At 34.3% G+C, this 22,417-nt stretch overlaps 1 protein-coding gene across 5 annotated transcripts in view; it reads right to left on the bottom strand.

Annotated features, from left to right (window-relative positions):
* PIK3CB (phosphatidylinositol-4,5-bisphosphate 3-kinase catalytic subunit beta) overlaps window positions 1–22,417 on the bottom strand; it is a 192,147-nt gene that overhangs the window by 43,584 nt on the left and 126,146 nt on the right. For all 5 annotated transcript variants that reach the window (XM_078146783.1, XM_020986126.2, XM_078146782.1 and 2 more), the window contains 4 exons: window positions 14,445–14,633; window positions 9,395–9,516; window positions 5,880–6,023; window positions 5,000–5,099 (listed from right to left, as the gene is read on the bottom strand). In XM_078146783.1, the coding sequence (XP_078002909.1) occupies window positions 5,000–5,099; window positions 5,880–6,023; window positions 9,395–9,516; window positions 14,445–14,633 (555 nt within the window). The remainder of the gene's footprint in view (window positions 1–4,999; window positions 5,100–5,879; window positions 6,024–9,394; window positions 9,517–14,444; window positions 14,634–22,417) is intronic.

Raw genomic sequence — 22,417 nt, forward strand, 5'->3', positions numbered from 1 at the left:
ACATAATACAATTATTACTCCCTCCTTCTGTAGAAGATGAGGTCATATGAGAGATCTAGGATTTCAGTTGGGTGGGAAATCATTAATCACTCTTCCTACACAAATCACAGATCTCAATAATTTAATATATACAGTCCTTCAGGGTTGCTGTGGCTGAAAAATTGAACACCCTGAAGCCACACTGAAAAGTTTCTATGACTTTAGCTAGGATTCTTGGATAAGAGACCATAAAGGCTCATACTCAAAGCCTTTCCACTTTTGGAGGACCTGTAAGAACTCTAATTCTTCACAGTTCTAGCTACACATACACACACTCATGGCAACAGACTAGGACTTTGTTGGAGGAAAAAAAGATTTAATCATCAGAATGAATTTCTCTAGATGTAACTGGGGAAGGGAGGAAGGGCTTGATTTCTGCAATTTAATATGACTAAGAACACAATTTAAACCAATGGTGGTTATTATGGATCAGATATTCAATATCCAAGTAACACTAAAGGTTAGATAAACTACATGGATGCTCTGATTCAATTCAGTCAAATCAAACATTGACTGAATACCAATTATGTTAAAGATACTATTCTAGACACTGAGATGGATACAAATATAAATAAGCTATTACACTTATTCCTTAAAGAGCTTAAATCAAGTAGGAAAGCCATGTACAAGTATCAAATGTTCAAAACAAATTAAAATAAAAGAGTTTTAAAAAAAACCCAGCAAATCCAGAGGCAGGAGAGTTCATATCTGGATTGGAAGAGGGCTACTATAGCAAGTTTCATAGAGAAACTAACATTTGAGTTGGGTTCACAAAGACAGGCAAGATTTAAACAAGGAGGAGATGAGGAGAATGAGGGATAAGAATTCCAGGCATATTAAACAAGATGACTATAATCACAGAGGAGAAAGAATATGAGATACGTTCAAGAAGAGTGTGTATAAAAGGATTCTCTAATTTAATGGAGTATATGCATTTAGAAATAATGTGAATACAGAGAAATATGGAGATTTGCTCTGATGCAAAGTGAAATAAAGCAGGGCACAAACACACACACACCACACACAACACACACACACACACACACACACACACAGAATGAGGTAAATGGAAAAAAACAACCATAAAACAATCAAAAGTGAATACAGCAAAAGAATACGCATAGCTCCAAGGAAGAGATAAGAGAAAACCACCCACCCTACTTATTTGCAGAGATGGAAGGTCCACAGGTATGGTATATTGCATATAGGTACGGTACATTGCATATATTTTTGGATATTCTGGATGCACTGATTAGTTTTGCTGATTGTTGTTGGTCTGTTCTTTCTCTTTTTTCCTTAGAACACTACTTGTTATTTGGGATGGAGCTCTGGGAGGGGAGGGGGAGTAAGAAAGCTGGGAGAAATTCTGGAGATAATAAAAAACAAAAGATGAATAAAACTATATTTAAAAGAAATGACCAAGAAAATAGATTCAGACCAATCTGGGAAAATCTTTAAGAAATGATACAGAGTGACTGAACCAAGAAAACAATTTATATAATAACTAAAAAATTAAAAAGGAAAACAACTTTGTAAGAACAATGTCAATTCCAGAAGACAGAAGAGGAAACATACCTTGAACTTTTTGACTAAAAAGTGATGAACCAGAGTTAAGAATGAAATATACAATTTCTGACACAATCAATGCATAGCTTTTTTGGTTTGATCTGAATTATTTATTACAAAAAAATTAATTTTGTTTTTTGAATTCTTATCATTTAGGAAGAGTTTTAAGGACAGAAAGAATAAGACTGATACCAAAAAAAGGGAAGAAAAGAGAACTAACAAAACGTAAAATACATAGAAGAGAGCAGTTGTCACAGAAAGAGACAAATCAATATAAAATAAATAAATATAAAAACACATATCAGGAAGTACACAATTAAGTTAATAGTATCATATGCAATTCTTTTTCTTTGTGCATAGAAATAATCCTATTTATTGATGTTTATTAAGTTCATTATAAAAAAATGAAAAGGAGAAAAAATGAAGGCTAAGTATTAAAGTTATCCACGTGTATAAAAACATGATGTGTACAAATAAGGTACACATTCACTGACTCCAAAAAATCATGAGAGGGAACTCCTCTTGCCCTTAAAAGAGGAAAATTAAGAGTAAATAAGGAAATGAAGATGTGTTAAAAAAATTATAACTGTGCAATTATTTATCCCAAGAGAACATTTATGTTCAAAACATAACTTCAAATACAGAATTCTTAGGTAATAGCACCTTATACAGAGTGCTAATTAAATTAAGGAAAACTAAAGAATTCTAGAGGACTTCTTTACCTTCTAAAATTATGCTTAATACCTAGAGCAAGGATTCTTAATAAACTTTTTTATGTTATGGACCTGACCCTTACATCTCACCCCCACCCCTGCCCCCAGCAGTCAGGTAAAGCCTATGGACCCTTTCTCAGAATAACAGACAGGTAGGCAGCACAGGAGATACAGTGCAAGGCCTGGCTGGACTCAAGAAGACCCAAATTCAAATCTAGACTTGGACACTTACTGTGTGTCCTTAGCACAATGCCTAGCACACAGGAACTAAATAAATATTTATTGACTATTGTTGTTGTTGTTGTTATTATTGACTTTGGACAAGTCACTTATTTTTTCTCCCAGTTTCCTCAACTATAAAATGGGGAAAATAGTAACACCTACCTCCTAGAGTTACTGTGAAGGTCAAATGAGATTATATTTGTAAAGCACACAGCACAGTGCTTGGTATATAGTAGATGCTATATAAATGCATTATTATTATCATCATCATCATTGTTGCTGTTGTTGCGTACATAAAATAAAATACATAAGATTATAAAGTAAGCTAATTATATTGAAAGTTATGAAAATATTTTTAAAAAAGCAAATTCACAGATCTAAAATTTATCCATAGAACTCAAGAGACTGCAGACTAAGAACCCTTTACCTAGAGGTGCAAGCATACTGCCCTTCAATAGCCCTCGGGGTATAATTATTAAAGACAGAATACCATGCCAATCCAAAAATATTTAATTAAGTTCTGACCATGAAAGATGCTGTGGAAGGGATTGGTATGCTAAAGACCAATTAGCTTAGAAGGGTGCTAAAATTAGAAGGAATTCTAAGAAACTATAAACTATAATAATAAATTCACTATGGAAAAAATATGATGCAATGGTACTAGGAACAGATACTCTACTTAATTTACCTCAAAGAAGTAAAAATAGGTTATTTCAATCAATAAATATAAAAAATACACCTATCAAAAATATTACAAAGCACCCACCTATGCTTAACTTCTACTTGGCAATGGACAAATCCGGTAGAAAACCTACCCTCAAGGAGTTTATAATGTGATTTGTTATTAGTATTGAGAATAATATATAGTTGTTCTATATGGGGATAAGAATGGGGTGGGGATGAGATCCCATTACTGCTGAGAGTTTTTGATCCATCAATCCCTCAGGAGGTTAAAGACAGGTCCTGAGTATAACAAAATATTGTTATCAGTATTTTGTGGTTGAAATATTCATATCAGCAGTTTTTGTGGCAGCAAAATATCTGAAACAAAGTGGATGACCATCCATTGAGGGACGGCTGAACTAACTGTCACACACGAATGGGAAGTCTATGTGAACTGAAGAAGCAGAGAAAAGAGAACTAGGCCAGGATAACAATGAACAAAATGAAAAAAAAATGCTGAACAATAGAGACTCAACTCATTCTGGCCTGGAGATGATGAAACACACTTTCCACTTTGCAACAACAAAGGAGTCAGGGACACAGAATGCTGGATATATTATCAGACATAATCCCTTTGTTCTGTTTTGCTGAATTTTTTCCCTTTGTTACAAAATAGAGTTCAAGTGAGGTTCAAAACACACTTGATGAAATCATGTCAAAACGGCAAAGTTGGCTACAATTTACTGAATACTGTCATCTTGAATGCTACTTTATCAATCACGCATCTTTTATTTGGTGAAACAGTGAACATTTAGTCCACAATAAGGACTGTGGAGTTGACGGTCTCTCCCACTGCTTATAATCAATTCTACTAAATATCTCTTGAATTTATTAAGGAATCTGCTACATTAGACTGGTAGAAGAGATGTCAACATGCACCCCACATTTACATGTATATGATCATACCTATATAACCTAGATAAATATACGTATTCACATGCACAGGATATACCAAAATTCTTCAGGCAAAAGTTTTAACCTTTTTTAAGTTTTTAAATTTTAAGTTTAAGCTAAGGTTTTAAAATCAGTAAAGTTTTATGTTTTAATAGTTTAAAATTCAGCTAAGACTTGAGACACTCTGTATGTGCAAACAAAACAAAACAAAAACTTATATAGTATTTTAAAGTTTATAAAGTCCTTTACACCAGGCAAAGGAGGCTAGAGTGGGTCATAAATGATAAAATGAACAATGGTTATGACATAAAATTGAAAAATTTTGACCAAAAAATTTAATGCAGCCAAGATGAAAAGGTAATTAAATGAGAAAAGGTTTTTTGCTTGAAAATTCTTTGATAAAGATCTGATATACAAGATATATAAAAAACCTGATTCAAATACATAAGAATGACAGCCATTTCTTAATAGAAAAATGGTGAAAGGATAGGTAGTTTTCAAAAGAAAACCATACAAAGATTTTTACATAAATTATCTAGTTGGATCATCCCAACAAGTCTGAGGGATATCTATTACAGGTCTTATTATTCCCAGATAAAGAAAAAGTGGCCTATAGAGGCATAAGCTGACTTTCTCTTGTGATATATTCACTGAGTCTGAAGAGAGAGGAACTGATTAAACCTAGGTTTCTTTTGAATACAAGTCCAGTATGTGCCCCACAAATTGCTTCTCTATAGCAAAACAAATTTTGGGTAAATCCCTCCTATCTGCTGGGCTTTATGGCTCCTTTCAGTTCCAATTTTCTTTGACTGTGAATATCAACATTAAAAAGGAACTAATACCTGTTTAGAAAGCACTTTCATATAGCCCACACTTCCTCGACAGTAAGCTTCAAGTATTACACCAAATTGTACTGAAAAGGCAGGAATGTGTACTTCTGACCTAAAGAGATTCAATAAGAAAATGATTCATTTATCAACATGCATATTATATTGTCAAAAATATATGACTTCGTTAAATTGAAATTAAATTGTAAGGACAGCATTCAAAGTCAAGTCAAAATACTGTGAACAAAAATCCCAAAATATTCAATTTCCCATTTCGTTTCTGAGAACATTTCAGTTAAGTATTTGACAAAGCTCTTTAAGTGATGGAGGAAAAAAAAATCAACTTTTCTCTCCACAAATCAATAGGAAAACAACTGATGCACACTCACATAGGCACACAAAATCATAAAAATCCAACATATTATTAAATCACAACAAGTACAATGGTTGAACACTGAATATGATCTCATGTGCACATCCCTTTTCAGGAAACTTTACTTTTCGTTAATCAAACATTAAGAAGCATAGCCAAAAGACCAAAAATAAAAAATTCTGCTTATATGTATTAATTTCTTTACAACCTACCATACAAGAGTATAGAGAATTCAAATCAATAGTATGAACGGCTATAATTCTAAAAGAATAAGAGTACACTGAAGTAGAGATGAAATCTTATAGAATAAAATGTCTCAAGCAGAATATGATGTACCTCAAAAGACTAAGCACAATTTTAAACTACTAAGATATTAAAGTTTAAGCTGTACTGACTTACGGAATCCCCTTTCATTCTAAAATTAGTCACACATGCTGATTTATCACGCAGGATAATTTCACAAGAGCACAAACCACCCCCTCCACCCCCCACCAAAATTGTTTTTAACTAAAAACTACTTACCTAAGATGCCAAAATAGAAACTGCCCTATCCTCCTATTAGCAAGTGCTCTGTCTAACATGAATCTAGATAGGGCACAATCAAGAAAAGGTTCGTATTTCAAAACTTGTACAAGTTGTAGGAGGTACTGAGATAGTTCTTCGTCACTGAAATAGAAGGAAGACTGAGTCAAATGCAAATATCTATGAACAACAGAAAAGGGTTTTTTGTAGAAATACAAGTTTTGCAAGGAGCTAAAATTAACTTATCAAAAATGAAAGGAACATTTTGAATTACATGATAAATAGGAAATGTAGGATTATTAAATGTCTTACGATGGTTTCTACCTGGCTAATCAATTATATCTAAATTAAATTATACACACAAATAAATTGTTATAAAGGACAGAATGTCCCAATATGCACTTACTGATGGATTCAGAATTGAGGCTAGACAGCAAGAAAAAATTTTTTTATTATTCTTTTTCTTATTATCCCTTGACTTTCAAGTCAAAACAGGATTACTGGTTCTCACGGCTCCTGAAATCAATGAACCATCTATTGCTTCTCTGCCTGAGCACAGTCTGACCAACAAAGCTGGAAAATACTACTGCCTACTCTTCCCATTATGAAATCTCTATATTCCTTCAAGGCTCACAGCTAGCAAATCCTATTTATGTACCAGCTTGATTCTGTGATTATTAGTATTCTTTACCTCCACAAATTATGACATATATTTATTTACTTAAGTGACTGTATATACTATCCCCCCCCCCAGTAAAGAGTAATCTGTTTGAGGGCAGGGAATTGTTTTATTTTTGTCTTTCTTTTCCCTATTACTTAGAATGGGATACTATCTAGAACAAGATATCTAGAACTTTATTATTGAAGTGAACTGAATCACTTTATATAGTTATCTACTATAGGGCTGAATAAAATTTAATACTTAGAGAAAAGTGTTAACTACACTGAAAGCGAGGCACTCATGAAAATCAAAGAATCTTTTGCTCCAGATGTAAATTCTATCCTTATAAAACAATCATCTCTCAGTTCATCCAATTTTATAAAAATATGTAGCTAAGATAATCAGAACAAAGTTAAAATTTGTCTGAAGTCTTTCGGAAGTTGGTCAATAAACATATCAACAAGCGTTTCTTAAGTGATTAGTATGTGCCATGCACAATACCAGGCATCAGAGACAAAAATAAATAGTAAAATATTGGCTGGCTTCAAGGTTCTTACATTCTATAGGGTAAGAAAACATGTATGTACACAACACATACAAACACACAATAAATAAATGGGGGAGGGAGGGAGATGCTATCTGGGAGAATGAAGAAGGCTTCAAGTAAAACATGGCACTCGAATTAAACTCTGAAGGAATCTAGAGGCTCTAAGTGGCAAAGATAAGGGAAGAATGTATTCAGGAATGGGGGACATTCAGTTCAAAGATCAGGAGATGGGACATAGGGTATTCATGTACAAGGAACAAGAAGAAGTCCAATTTGGTTGGAATGTAGAGTCTTCGGTAAGGAATAATATGCAACAAGCCTGAAAGGCAGGTGGTGGTCAGATTGTAAAGGCCTTTAGGTATTAAGGGATTTACACTTGACCTAAGAGGTAATAATAGCCAGTAAAAGACAGTTGCTAGAGCTACTAAGTAGGGAATAAAAGGATAACTGGATTTTATGAAAACCCACTTTGGAAGCTGTGTAAAAGATGAATAAGAATGCGGAGAACTTGTGGCAAGGAGATTAGTTAAGAGGCTGAAATACTCAAGGAGGGAGGTGAGGTGGGCCTGAACTAGAGCAGTAGTTGTATAAATAGAAAGAAAGGAACAGATATAAGAAATGTTGAAGAGCTCAAAATGACAAGATCTGTCATCTGTAGAAAAGAAAAAAGGATTGGGTGTGAGAGATAAATAAGAATGAGGAGTTGAGGCTTCAAACCTAGGCTAATAGAAGGAGGGTAGTACTCACAAAAGTAGGGAAATTCAGAAGACGGATAGGTTTTGGAAGAAAGATAACGAATTCTCTTTTGGACAGGCTGGATTTGAGTTGACAAGGGGAAATGAATTCAAATTGTCCAATAAGCAGTTAGTGATGTGTGACTGGATCTCAGGAGAGGACCAGGGATTAAAAAGATTGGCTATATACAGATTTAGGAGCCATCTACATGGAGATGATGATTAAACCCAACGGCATTAATGTGGTCACTAAGAGAGAGGGGTTAATAGGAAAATATGAATAGTTTATAACTGGGTATTCAACTGCATAATTTCAACACTGAACAATAATAACTAAAACAAAATCCCATTCATTTGGAGTCAACTAATTGGTAATATGAAATATGACGGGGCAAGAATGGAGTTTATATTTATTTAGCAAATCCTTTAGATTTAATTCAGAGCAAATCAAGAGTATAAATATGACCTTAAAGTAAAGTTTAAAATACAAGAGACTATAACATTTTAAAAAGATTAAGAATCTAGCAGACTTACATATACCTGATTTGCTTATTATAAATCATTAAAGCAAATTCCTTAAAGACATGTACTACTTAGTGTATTCTGAGTTACTAAATGTAAATGGAAGTAATAGAATGTCATTTCTTCTAAAATTTTTAATTTCAGGTGTTGTTTCTTTTCCCTTGTCTCAAAATTCTTGGTTATAATTTACCAGTTCACTTTGAATCTTTAAAAATCTGGCTAATTAAAATGATGGCAGCAATGTATTTGTCCCAGGAAATTTTGATGACTTGTCTTTTTTCTCTTTGGCAAAATTTAATTTAAAAAAAAAGTATTCCAAGTGGATTCAGTCAGCAACACTAAGGTAAACTGAAAAACTATGTGATGTATATCTTAAAGTATTTAGTGAATAAATATGAATGTTTAAAATTATCTAGTTTAGTGTTTAGCACTCAAAAATAAAGGATGATGAAGATGGAAAGAGTGTAATAATGTGGCAAGTAAAGAAGTCAAATTGATTACTGAGCTAAATCAATTAACCAAAGAGTGAAAACAAAGTGAAACATCAGATTAAGGGTCATATAAATGTTTGAATAATACTAGTATTCAATACTAATAATACTAGCAATACTAATAATACTAGTATGAATAATACTGACCTCCAATTGTACTACTGTACTATTCCCTGGCTACACTGATGGAAAATTGCAAGCAAAAAATTTGTTGAATTTTAGAAAATAAAATTTAGCTATGGAAGTAGTCCATCACATACAATAGGTATGCATAGGTATAGGAGATAAAGACATTAGATACAGAAACACTTGACCTGCTTTGTGGCTCAATCAGCTTCTTTTATCTTATGTGCTCGAGAAATTTAATATATGCATAGCACATGTGTGACCAAAGTTAGGTGACTTAACTGAGCAAAGAAATCTCATGACTATACTAAGGGCTCTGAAAAGGAACTAAAACCATTGCCTTGATATCTGGTTCTTTTCTAATAGAAGACTAATAAGTAACATAAGTGTTCTTATTTTGCCAATCACAACAGAAAAAGACAATAAGAAAGTACCTCATTTGTTTCAAGCAGCTCACTGCATACTCTCTTACATACTGGTCTGGATAATTAAAGTCTAATAATTCCAATGCTTCTCTAGGAGGCAGTTTAGGCCATATCTGAAGAAGAGCCTGTAGCTGTTGAAAAATTAAGAATCATTTAGGTGTACTTGTATTTTAAAAACATTGGCCATTTGGAAAACAAAAAGACTGTAGAAAGGAAGACATTTAAAAGCTGGCTCTTGGAAAAGACTAGCAAAATCAATAAATCTTAGCCAACCTAATTTTAAAAAGAGAAAGAGGGAAGAGGAAGGAGGGGGAGAGGAAAAGTAAAGAGAAAGAGAGGGAGAGACCAAAAGCCATTTCCCAACAGATAAATGGTCAAAGGTTATGGACAGTTCTCAAAAGAGGGCTTGCAGACAATATATTAACAACTATATCAGAGAATGCTCTAAATCACTAATAAAAAGAGAAACGCAAATCAAAATAACTCCAGTTTCACCTCACATCTAGCAAACTAACAAAAAACGACAAAAGATGGGAATGGTCAGCTGTGGAGGGGTTGTGGGAAGAGAAAGGGACACTATTGTGAATTGCTGATAAAGCAGTGAAATAATATAATCATTTTGGGGAAAAAATTTAGATTATGGAAATGAAGTGACTAAAACGTCCACACTTTTTGCTCAGAGATTCCACCGCTACGCGTATATTCCAAGGTCACTTGGATGCAATAACAAAGTCCCCACATATATGAAAATGTAATAGCAGCACTTTTGTGGTATAACAGAAATAGAAAAAAAGTAGATGTCCATAAATTGGAAAATGACTAACAATCTGTAGTACTTGAATACTATTGCACTCTAAGAAACTACAAATAAGGTGAACACATGGAAAAACTTAAATGAATTGATGCAAAGTGAAATAAGCAGAGCCAAGAAAACAATATATACAATGACTACAAAAATTAAATGGAAACAACCCTGAAACAAATGAAAATAAACGTTGTAGAATTACATAAAAACAAGCTTGGGCTCAGAGAAGAAATATGAGAAGACACCTTCCCCCAATAATTTTGCATAAGTCCATAGATAATGAATAATGATTATTGGGCTTTTTTGATGTATTGTTTGGCTTTGCTTATTTTTTTTTTCTTCCTCCTTCTCTTTTTCCTCCTTTTAAAAAATATGACTTGTTCCAAGACATGGCTCCGAGGGTAAGGAATAGGGAAAGATAATTTAGTTGATATAAAAACAAAAGATAACAAAATTATATTTAAAATAAATACACTGTAAATAATCATGTGTTTTATCATTAATCTGTGTTTCTTCTTTTCTTTAAAAGGGCATTTGAATTTGTACACCTTTGCAAATAGTGTTTTCCCTAGAAATCTCCATAATGGACAAAATTCCAGCAATATTGAAATTCATTCCTTTGACCACAATTATATTTTTACACCATATTCTGAAGAAGGCATATTATAATACAATATTTTTTTTGGCATAAATACACATCATGTTTCCCTTATTAGGTTTGTCTTTCGTTGATTATTTTCCATTAAAAAGGAAGACTTTTGTAATGGTATATAATTTATACATACCATTAAAAAAACTTCTGCCCTACCTCTTCAAAATCTAAATAATAAATTCATATACTAAGGTTACAAAAGAGTTTTTAAAAAAGATAACACAGGAATCAAATCTGTAAAATTAGAACTACAGGACATCCTAGGTCTCATGCCTTCTAGCTATAAATATATATCACCCAAAGACCCTATCTCTATACTTCTTAAAGAAAACAGATTCCTTCACTAATGTTTCCATGAATCCCTTTTATTTTTTAAACGAAATTGAGCTTGATGGGGTGGGCCCAAAGGGAATCTGGCTCCCTTTTGTCTACAGGCCCCAGCCCCTCATCTCCCTTTGAAAGCCTTAGCCTACCTTTTAATCTCATTCAGATACCTTTCAGTTCCTTCATTATCTATTCCCATTGTCTATTCAATCTCTTAGACATTCCAATCTTAATTCTCACCCAGACTATTTTCCCAGACCCTTCCCTGGTCACCCAAAGTATATAAAATCTAATCTGGCCCCCATTTGGGGCTAAGAATCTCATGCCCAAAAGGCTGAGACTTTCTCATGCCCGCTCATCCTTACAGGCGTAACCTGGCCTATATGTTGTATCACTAATAAACTTTTCCTTTGGCTGGAAGAAGGTTTGAGTTGAATTCTTTCAGGCAGGGCCTGGTACCTCAATCTGGGGGTGTCCCCCAGGAGCACCCCAAAGTCCTAGACCTCTTCGAGCTGAACCATAGTTCTGCTGGCAATAAAATGAGGGATTTGGTATAGATAACCTAAAATTTCCTCCAGATCTAACAGTGTATGACTCAAGTTGAATAATACTAACTACACAAAAGACCAACTCTAATGAGTAAGCTTGAAGAATTGGGATTATATTGGAAGTACAGGCTAAGTTTTAGAGATGTATGCATGCATATATATATATATATATATATCACACACGTAGGGGAGGGAATAAGACAAGATCTCATCTGACTAATATTTGTGATTTGATGGTGTATATTTATAGATTGAGTATAATAACATAAAATTATCTTCTCTGATGCAAATATAAACCAGTAAGTAATAATAATGAGAACCATACAAATGTACCAAATGTAAATTTGTATGTTATTGGCCAACTCAGGTGAAAAGAAAAAAAAAAACAAATAATCTTTGTAGGATGTTAGGCAAAATTGTAAACTTGTCTGTATTTGTGTGTTTTTGAGCCTATTATTTTAATAAATTTTCTACTATAAAAATTATTTTAAATTAACAAATTCCAAATTCAGTATCAGATAAGTAAATGCTTAGTTTAATTATAGTCAGTTAATCAATCAATGAACATATATTAAGTGCTTTATGTGCTAGTCACCGTGCTAAGTGCTGGGGATAAAAAAAAAAAGACAAGACAGTCATTACCTTCAAAAAGCTTAAAATGCAGTGGGGGAGACAACCCGAAAACAAACATGTACAAAGCAAGCTATCTACATGACAATGAGAAAATAATTAAGAGGGGAAAGCACTGGAATTAAGAGGGGTTAGGAAGGCTTCCCACAGAAAGTGGGGTTTTAGTTGTACTTAAAAGAAGTCAGGGAGGCCAGAGTCAAAGCAGAGAAGGGAGAGCATTCCAGGCATGGGGGGCAGCCAGAGAAAATTCCCAAAGCAGAGAAAGATGGACAGGCTTGATCATGGAACAGAGAGGAGGCCAATGCACTGGATTGAAGACAAAGTGTTAGGAAATAAGGTGTAAGAAGACTGGAAGGGGGGGTGGGGAGAGGAGAGGGAGAGAGGGTTATAAAGAACTTTGAATGCCAAATAGAGCATTCTGTATTTGCTCCTCCAGGCAAGAGGATTATTGAGTAGCAAGGGTGACATGACATGACCTGAGCTTTAGGAAAATCACTTTAGAGGCTGAATGGAGAGGGAACTGTAGTGGGGAGAGACTTGACAAGGCAAGCAGACCCATCAACAGGCTACTGCAGCAATCAAGACATAAGTAAAATAAAAATATCCCAATAAATTTCAAAGCAATTAAATAGCCATAAAACATGTACTTATGTTAACAAATTACTTTGATAAATATATGTATAGTACAGATACATGTGTGTATATGTATGCATATACATATGTGTATATATATAGAGATATAGATATAGGAATTTGTTACATAAATAGACATTTTAAAATCATGCAGTTGGACTATAATTAGGAGGCTAGAAAGATCAACTGAGCTTAATGAAACAGCTAATGAAATCAGGAAAGCAGTTAAGTTGCTAAGGTGGATCTTTCCCCCTCCCAAAGCTGAAGAATGGAAACAGTCTTTCTTGATTATTCAGTTAGTTTTAAATCTACCTAAGATACATATTTCAGAGAACTGATGGGAGCAGAAGTGCCAACTACATGTCATGTGCTCTTTAAATTAAAATAACTGACTGAAGACCCAGGGACTTTCCCTCACAAGCTTGAAAATAAAGTGGAGCCCCTCTTGAATTCAACTTAAGAAAATTCACTAGAGACTAACTAAAATTAACTTTAATCAAACCAAATGGTTTACAAGCTGTGAGAGATGGCGTAAAGTGCAATTCCCTGAGGCCTAAACCCTGAGTTGAGTTTCACCTTTCTCAAAAATCCACGACAGCACAGGCAGTTCCTGGTCGCTCCTGCTTCCTGGCGCACATACATCTAGTTCCCAAATATGGGTATGTTTGCTTCTACTGGGTATTAGTTGCTGCGTTTAGATTGTATGCCTTGAGTACCCAGCAACGGGGGAAAGAGGTAAGAGAGTGGGAGGCGGCATGCATTAGGGCAATAAAACTTTGCTTCTCACAGCACTCCCTGGCTGCTGTTGCTTGAGTAGCCACAAGAGCTGTGCCCTTTCTCATGAGAAAGAATAAAGACCTTTTCTGATCTCTGATTTAGACTCCAAACTCTTGATTTCAGTGGTCACTGTCCCACACAAAGCTAAGACATTTTCCCTAAAATATGAGTTTTAAAAACAAATATTTGTGAAATTTAGAATAATCATTGTAATGATGCATATTTTCACCTACCTACTGGGATAAAAATTTAAGCTACAATATTTGCTAAATAATTAGTGATATTACAATCAGCAAATAAATCTTAAAGAGAACCCCAAAGTTATAAATAAAGTGCATAACTAAGGCTATCTCCTTGTTCTGCAAGATTGAGGCAAATTGATGCTTTCAGCAATATTTAGTCAAAGGCTGGAAATCCTATTATTAATGCAGAATTTGCCAACTGCAATTCCTTCTTTTTTTCCCTGTTTCTAATCAACCAATTAACAAACATTTGTTAAGCATCTATCATAAGTAAGACACTGCACTACACCCTGGGATACAAAGAGAAGGAATAAAAGAATTTTTACTCAGGGACAATCTATCTTACTTATTCGGTCCACTCAGGCAGAAGAAAATTGCCTTCTCAAAAATCAAATGAGACATATGTATTATTAAGAGTTACTGGTACTAGTGATTTGGTTGACCTTACCTGAGCAACATCTTCAAGTTTATTCCATTTGACAGACAGCAGCAATTTTGGCAATGACTGTGGAAAATTTTCTCTACAGTCTTGTCTCAAAGTCCAAATAAGATCCATTTCATTTTCACACAGTTGGGATAAGGGATCCCTCTCCATGATTTCTTTGAGCACAGCATGAAATTTTTTTCCACCTCGACTCTAACAAAGTAAAATGTATGAGATTAAATTCAACAATAGTTAAGATTCTTGGTAAAACCTGTTATTTTCTGTCTCTGTGACATTGGGCAAATTGTAGCTTCTCTGGGTCTCGGTTTCCTTATTTGTAAAATGAGGGGATTGAATTATACCCCATCTGTAGTCCCCTTCCAGCTCTAAGTCCTATTGGCCTATGAATATTCAACAAATACAACAGAACTAATCTTTGCTGAATCAAAATTAAGAATTAAGGGTATATTTTATTGTTTTCTATAGAAATAAACAAACATTAATGCATTTATAAAAATTATTTTTAATGGAAATGAGTACCTTGGTTTTTGTTTGAGAACTCAAATCTATAAGCCATGGACAAAGGAAGTTGTAGCCATTAAATAAATAAGCTTTATGCTTAAAAAACAAAACAACACCTCCATACAAAAGCACTAGGTGGCAATATTGCCATTTTCTTCAAAAATGTATAAGCAGAACTATGTCCTCTTCATACCTGGGTACTCTATTCATGTACCATTTTCCCTATCTAAAAGGCAAATATTCAGAAGTTTCCTTTGTTTTATGAAGGGTAGGGGCAGGGCGAAAAGAGCAAACCCAAATAGAGCCAGCCTCTTGGTCTGCTTCTTTATGTTTCAATACATAAAATCTCCAGATGCATAGAATTCAAAATGTAACAGCGTTATCATTTGGCTAACATTAAAATTTTTCCTATTTTTATTCTCAAGATAATGTATTGAAGAAAATGGTACATTTGTTTTATGACCCAAGTTCCATTAAGTTCAGTCTAAGCAACTAAGGTTTACTTTTTACCATATCTGCACATTTTTGGAACATCCTGCTCTAAGTCAAAACCTTATCTTCTTAAATTTTCTTTCCAGGTATCTCTGCCAAAAGAATACAAGGATCTGTACTGTAAGAGAAGACAGCTAAATGGCACAGCAGATAGGGTACTGTATGTACTTAAGAGTCAGGAAGACCTGAGTTCAAATCCTGCCTCAGACACTTAATACCAGTGAGATCCGAACAAGTCATATAATTGCTCTCTGCCTCACTTTCTTCATCTGTAAAGCGGAGATAGTAAAAGTATCTACACCCAGAAAGGTTGTTGAGCTAAAAATGAGACAATATTTACAATCCTTTAAGCACTATATAAATGCTAGCTATTATTAATGTGATTTTTAACCTGGGTTTCATAATAATATGTAAATAAATAAATGAATACTGGCATGTTACTGATCTTTAAACCACTCTGATTTATGATGGCATCTATAGTGAAAGGTTCTTTCGTAAAGGAATTTATAGAGGAGTTTAAAAGTTTTATGTATTAATAACAAGCTTGGTTTGATTAAGAGAATGATTAAAAGAATTAACAGATGGTTTACATCAGAATTACTATTAGCAAATCCTTTTCTGAAGGAAGTGTAAAAATATTTGCCCTGAAAAAATCTGATTAATTCAGTAATGTAGAAATGCCACAGGAAGTATGGGTCAACATGTGATGAATAAGGACATATTAAAATATTAAATACAATTACTGCTCTTTACACCACAGATAAGACCAACAAAAATTAAATGATTAGTAGGTTGTAATATTTCCAGATGAACTATCCAGAGGTAAATCACATGATTTAACACCTCTGCATCCTAGCCTAATGGGCAGGAACAAATACTATCTCAAACTTGGGAACCTTTCAAATTAACAAAGAAACTCTGGAAATGAAGAGGATTAATTAAGGTAGACATGAAACTAAAAACTAGTAAAAATCTATTGTTCCAAAACATAATGGACAATTAGTGTCTATGCACATTCACAAATAACCCCACCACCACCTACTACATTAATCTAAGTTGTCTAGATTTAGCCTCATTTCTCCATTTTTACTGTGGTATAGTCTTCATTAGTATATATTATTACTTATAAACTTTTCCTGAGAGTTGAGTAAATTGAGGGTTTGCAAGGGCAATGGCCACATAGATATCAAAACATACCCGGAGTGATGAAAGTGAGCTGCCCAAGGAACTAAGCCAAGGTTGGGCAGGAAAATAAGACAACAAAGCTGGCCTCAGCTTCAGTGCTTTCAAAAGTTGAAGGCAGTTTAAAAATTATCCTCATTCAGGATGTGACAGAACTTACAGATCATAAAACTGGGGATAGCAACCAAATATTTTAATTTTGCAAGGTAATTCACTATTACTTTATTTTTCATGGATTTATCCAAAATGGTGAAAATCTATTTATATTCCACGCATTCAACCTCCTGAGGTAATAAATTCCTTAAGATTGTGCCCCCAAATACTTTAATAAAATTTTGTTTACTTTTCCTAATTTTACCATGTTAAAACTTTTTTAAAAGTTCTCATAGCTAATCAAGCTATAAGCAAAAATTTTCAGTTGTTAGCTATACAGTTTGGCACTGTCCTCAGACTAAATAGCTAAGATTATCTTTCTGACCTCTAGTTTTACATGTTGAACACAGCTGTTACAAATATATATCTAATTTAAGATTTTTTTCCCCAATATTCTCTTTGGATTAGGAACAAATAATTTGAGTCACAACAAAAGGTAAACTAAAGGGGCAGGGTCATGCTCTATCCAACCACAGTGCTGCCTTTAGTGTCCATTACTTGACTGCCTGGTGCTATATGATGACCAGGTGGGAGGAGGGGGAAGTAAAGAACAACTCTTTATCCCTACACTGCAGTTGCTGCTCTGTGGGTTGGTTTTGCTCCACTGCTTTACAGTGCCCATGGTGGGAGTGATTTTAGAGTAGGGTTCTAAGAAAGTAAACTAGGAGGTGGTTGTGAGGTAAAAAATAAAAGGTATCAATGTAATTTTTTAAAAAATCATCCTAAGCAAAAGTTGCTTTCCAGTTCTAACACAATCACATACTCTGCCTAATTTAGTCAGATATAATCTTTAGTTGATTATTGTGTTGAATATGAGAAAAAGATCAGAGATCTGAAGTCAGAGGGCCCTGGTACATTCCTGGCCCGAGCTCCCAGGCTCCATATCATCACCCCTTGTTCACACACAAATTACCAATGCTGTGACCTGGAGCAAGACACTTCCACCAGCCTTCAACCTCAGTTTCTGTAACTACTTTTCTTTAACTACTGAGTTTGACTTTAAAAAATCTCAAATATCCCTATTCAGCTCTAAATTCTGTTTTGTGTTTTAAGTAGCTGCCATTTATATTGTACTCTAAGGTTTTTTGCAGTCTTTCACATGTGATCCCCCCAACAACCTTGTGAAGTAGAAACTATTATTACCCTCATTTTACAAAGGACAAAACTGAAGCTCAGAAGTTAAAGGATTTGCCTAGTGTCACATAGCTAGTAACTATGTAAACTAGGTCTTTTGGTTACACTAAATTATATCATTCTAAGGCATAATTTTTTTGCAATTGCTGAGTGAAACTCAGCTACTACTCATCATAGGTGTTGAAAGATTTTCCTATATATTCTCTTGTCATTTATCTCTCTGCACTTCCTCTTCTAAATTACTTATGTTAAATAAAACTAGTCCCATTGCTTCCCAGCAAATAGAACTATTTCTATTTCTACTGTTGTTAGAACTCTTCAATGAATCTCCCTACATCCTATCTTACCGGAAATATCCTTTCTTTCAGCCTCCAAATACCAGGCTATAGAGTTCATGAATGATTACAACTCTCCCTAAGAAAAAACCCTCAGCACCAGATGGATTTGTAAGTGAATTCTACTAAACATTTAAAGAACATTTAATTGCAATGTTACATAAACTATTTGAAAAAAATAAGTAAAGGAGACCTGCCAAATTCCTTCTGTGACACAAATACAATTTCTGATACTTAAATGAGGAAGGGTAAAAACAGAGGAAAAAAACTACAGATTAATTTCCCTAATAAATATTCATGCAAAAATTTAAGTAAAATATTAGCAAGGAGATTAAAGTAATAATTACAAAGATCATACACTATGATCAAGAAGGACTGATACTAGGAATGCAGGGCTGGTTCAGCATTAAGAAAACTATAAGCTTATTTGACCATGTTGTTAACAAAAAAAAATACAAAAATCATATTATTATATCAATAGATGAAGAAAGAGCTTTTTGCAAACTACAACATCCATTTCTAGTAAAAAAAAACACTAGAAAGAACAAGAATCAATGGAGCCTTTCTTCAAATGACTAGCAGTATTTATCTAAAACCAAGAATAAGCATTACCTATAATGGGAATAAACTAGAAGAAGCCTTCCCAATAAGTTCAGGGGGAAAAGCAAGGATGTCAATCATCATCACTAATATTCAATATTTGTATTTGTTGTTTCTGTTCACTATGTCTCACTCTTCATGACCCCCCTGGATTAAAGCACATCAGGCCCTTCTATTGTCCACTATCTCTTGAGGTCTGTCCAAGTTCATGTTTGTTGCTTCCATGACACTATCTATTCATCTCATCCTCTGCCATCCCCTTTTCCTTTTGCTGTACATCTTTTCCCATATCAGGGTCTCTTCCAATGTGTCCTGCCTTCTCATTATGTGGATAAAGTATTTAAGCTTCAGCTTCAGTATTTATCCTTCCAGTGAATAGGCTGAATTAATTTCTTTAAGTATTTACTGATTTGATTGCCTTGCTGGCCAAGGGATTCTTCAAAGTCTTCTCCAGCACCACAATTCAAAGCACTGATTCTGCAGCACTCAACTTTTCTTATAGTTCAACACTCATGGCTATACATTGCTAGTGGAAAAAACATAGCTTTGACTATATAGATCTTTGTCAACAAGGTGATGTCTCTGCTTTTCAGTACATTGTCCTGATTTGCCATACCTTTCCTTCCAAGGAGTGTGTTTTAATTTCTTAACTACAGTTGCCATCTGAAATGATCTTTGAGCCCAAGAATACGAAATCTGACACTGCTTCCATTTCTTCTCCTTCCATTTGCCGGGAAGTGATATGACCAGTTGCCAAGATCTTAGTTTGGGTTTTTTTTTTTAAACATTAAGCTACAAGCAGCTTTTACACTTTTTCTTTCATCTTTATCAAAAGGCTTCTCATTTTCTCTTCACGGAATAAGCGAGACTGTTGACATTTCTCCCAGCAACCTTAATTCTGGCTTTTGATTCAGCCAGCTAGGCATTTCCCATGATGTACTCTGCATATAAGTTAAATAAATAAATAAATAAGGGGACAATATATAATGTTGTCATACCCCTTTTCCAATCTTAAACCAGTCAAGTGTTCCATGTTCACTTCTAACTGTAGCTTCTTGACCCATATACAGGTTCCTCAGGAGACGAGTAAGATTATCTGGCTATTCCCATCTCTTTGAGGACTTGCCACATTTTGCTGTGATCCTCAGAGTCAAAGGTTTTCGGGTAGTCAATGAATCAAAAGTAGATGTTTATCTGGAACTCTCTTGCTTTCTTCATAATTCAGCAAATGCTAGCAATTTGGTCTCTACTTCCTCAGCCTCTTCAAAAACCAGCCTGCTCTTCTGGTAATTTTTGGTACACACGTTGCTGAAGCTTAGCTTGCAGAATTTTAAGTATAATTTTGTTGGCATGTGAAATGAGTGCAATTGTTCAGTAACGTGAACATTCTTTAGCACTGCCCTTCTTTAGGATTGGGACATAAAATGATCTTTTCCAATCCAGTGGTCACTGTTGAGTTTTCCAAATTTGCTAATGCAAATTTTGGGGGAAAAAAGGGTACAGAACTTTTAACAGCATCATCTTTTAGGGTTTTAAATAGCTCAAGTGGAATTCTATTACCTCCACTAGCCTTACCTTTAACAATGCTTCCTAAGGCCCACTTCATTTCATTCTCCAAGATGTTTAGCTCTAGATCAGTAACCACACCTTCTTCTTTATTGATAATGTTAAGATCTTCCTTGTATAGTTATTCTGTGTATTCCTGCCTCAACTCTTCTTAATCTCTTCTACTTCTGTAAAATCCCTAATATTTTTTCACTTTTATCATGCTAATTTTTACATAAAACCTTCCCTTTATAGCTCTAATTTTCTTAAAGAGATCTCTTGTCCTTCCCATTCTATTGTTTTCTTCTATTTCTTTGCATTGCTCTCTTAAGAAAACCTTATCTCTCCTTCCTGAAATCTCTGGAATTCTGCATTTAGTCTGGTATATCTTTCTCCTTCTTCTATCTCTTTTGCTTTCCTTCTTTCCTGACCTATTTGTAAAGCCCCACCAGATAGTCATTTTGCTTTTTTGATCTTTTTCTTCAGAATATTTTCTGTTGCTGCCTCTTGTACAATGTTGCAAACCTCTTTCCATGGTACTTCAGACACTCTACCAGATCTAATCCCTTAAATCTATTTATTACTTCCATTCCATATTCATAAGGGATGTTATTTAGGTCATGCCTATATAGTTTGATGGTTTTTTCTACTTTGTTCAATGTAAGTCTGAATTTTGCAATAAGAAGCTCATGGATAGCTCTAAGCCTTGTTTTAACTGACTATAAAGAACTTCTCCACCTTTGGCTGCAAAGGATATAATCAATCTGATGTTGATTTTGACCTTTTAGTGACATCCATGTGTAGAGTTGCCTTATAGGTTGCTGAAAAAATTTTCGCTACAATTAGAGTTATATTGATGAAACTCTTATTAGTCTCTGCTCTGCTTCATTTTGTACTCCAAGGTCAGCCTTGCCTGTTACTACAATTATCTTTTCATTTCTTACTTTAGCATCCCAATCCCCTATGTTAAATGTGACATCTTTTTCTGGTGTTATTTCTAGAAGATGGTGTGTAGGTCTTCAGAGAACTGAGCAACTTTGGCCACCTCAGCATCAATAGCTGGAGCACAGACTTGTATTACAATGACGTCGAATGGTTTGCCTTGGATTCAAACATATCATTCTATCACTTTTGAGATTCTACCAACATATTGCTTTTCTCATCCTTTTATTGACTATGAGGGCTACTCAATTTTTTTTCTAAGGGATTATTGCCTTCAGTAGCATGCCTAGTGATCACCAGAATTAAATTCATCCATTCCCATCCATTAAAGTTCACTGACACCCAAGATGTTGATATTTAATCTTGCCATCTCTAGTTTGACCACATCCAGCTTACCTTGGTTCATAAACCTTACCTTCCATGTTCCTATACGATATTGATCTTTACAGCACCAGACTTTAATTTCATCACCACATATCAGCTTGTTTTTAGCTTTTGCCCAGTTGCTGCATTCTTCCTGGAGCTACTTGTTTCTAGCATATCTCCTCTACCCCCCTCTCCACAACTGCATAATATCTGCTTTTAGTTTTAGATAGATAATTCTATGCCTATGTTGTACAGGCTTTTTAGGATAAGTGAACATTGTATTTTGTCAAAGTTTTTCTGCATCAATTGAGATAATCATGTGATTTTTGATATTTTTGTTAATGAGTAATTATTTTGACTATTTTCCTAATGTTGAACCATGTTTATAGCAATGGCATAAAGCCAACTTGGTCATAATAAATGATTTTTTTGGGTTGAATTGCTACAACTCCATTTGACAGGACTTTATTTAAAAATTTTAAATCAATATTAATTAATGATATTGGGTCTATGGTTCTTTTGTTGCTTTATACTTCCTTGGGTTAGGCATTGAACAATATTTGCCAGGTTTGAAATGTACACTTTTCCTTCTCCTTAAATCAGTAAAACACAGTTCAGAAATTATCTCCTATATAAAGATTCTACTCATACTCCAGTTATTAGAGCTCAATTCCTCATGAAATTACTTTGGCTTTGTTTATTTGTATACAGGTGGTTATTTTTCCA

This window comes from Phascolarctos cinereus, unplaced genomic scaffold (genome assembly GCF_003287225.1).
Source record: "Phascolarctos cinereus isolate Bilbo 61053 unplaced genomic scaffold, phaCin_HiC Scaffold_726;HRSCAF=1367, whole genome shotgun sequence".
In the NCBI taxonomy this organism is placed as follows: domain Eukaryota; kingdom Metazoa; phylum Chordata; class Mammalia; order Diprotodontia; family Phascolarctidae; genus Phascolarctos; species Phascolarctos cinereus.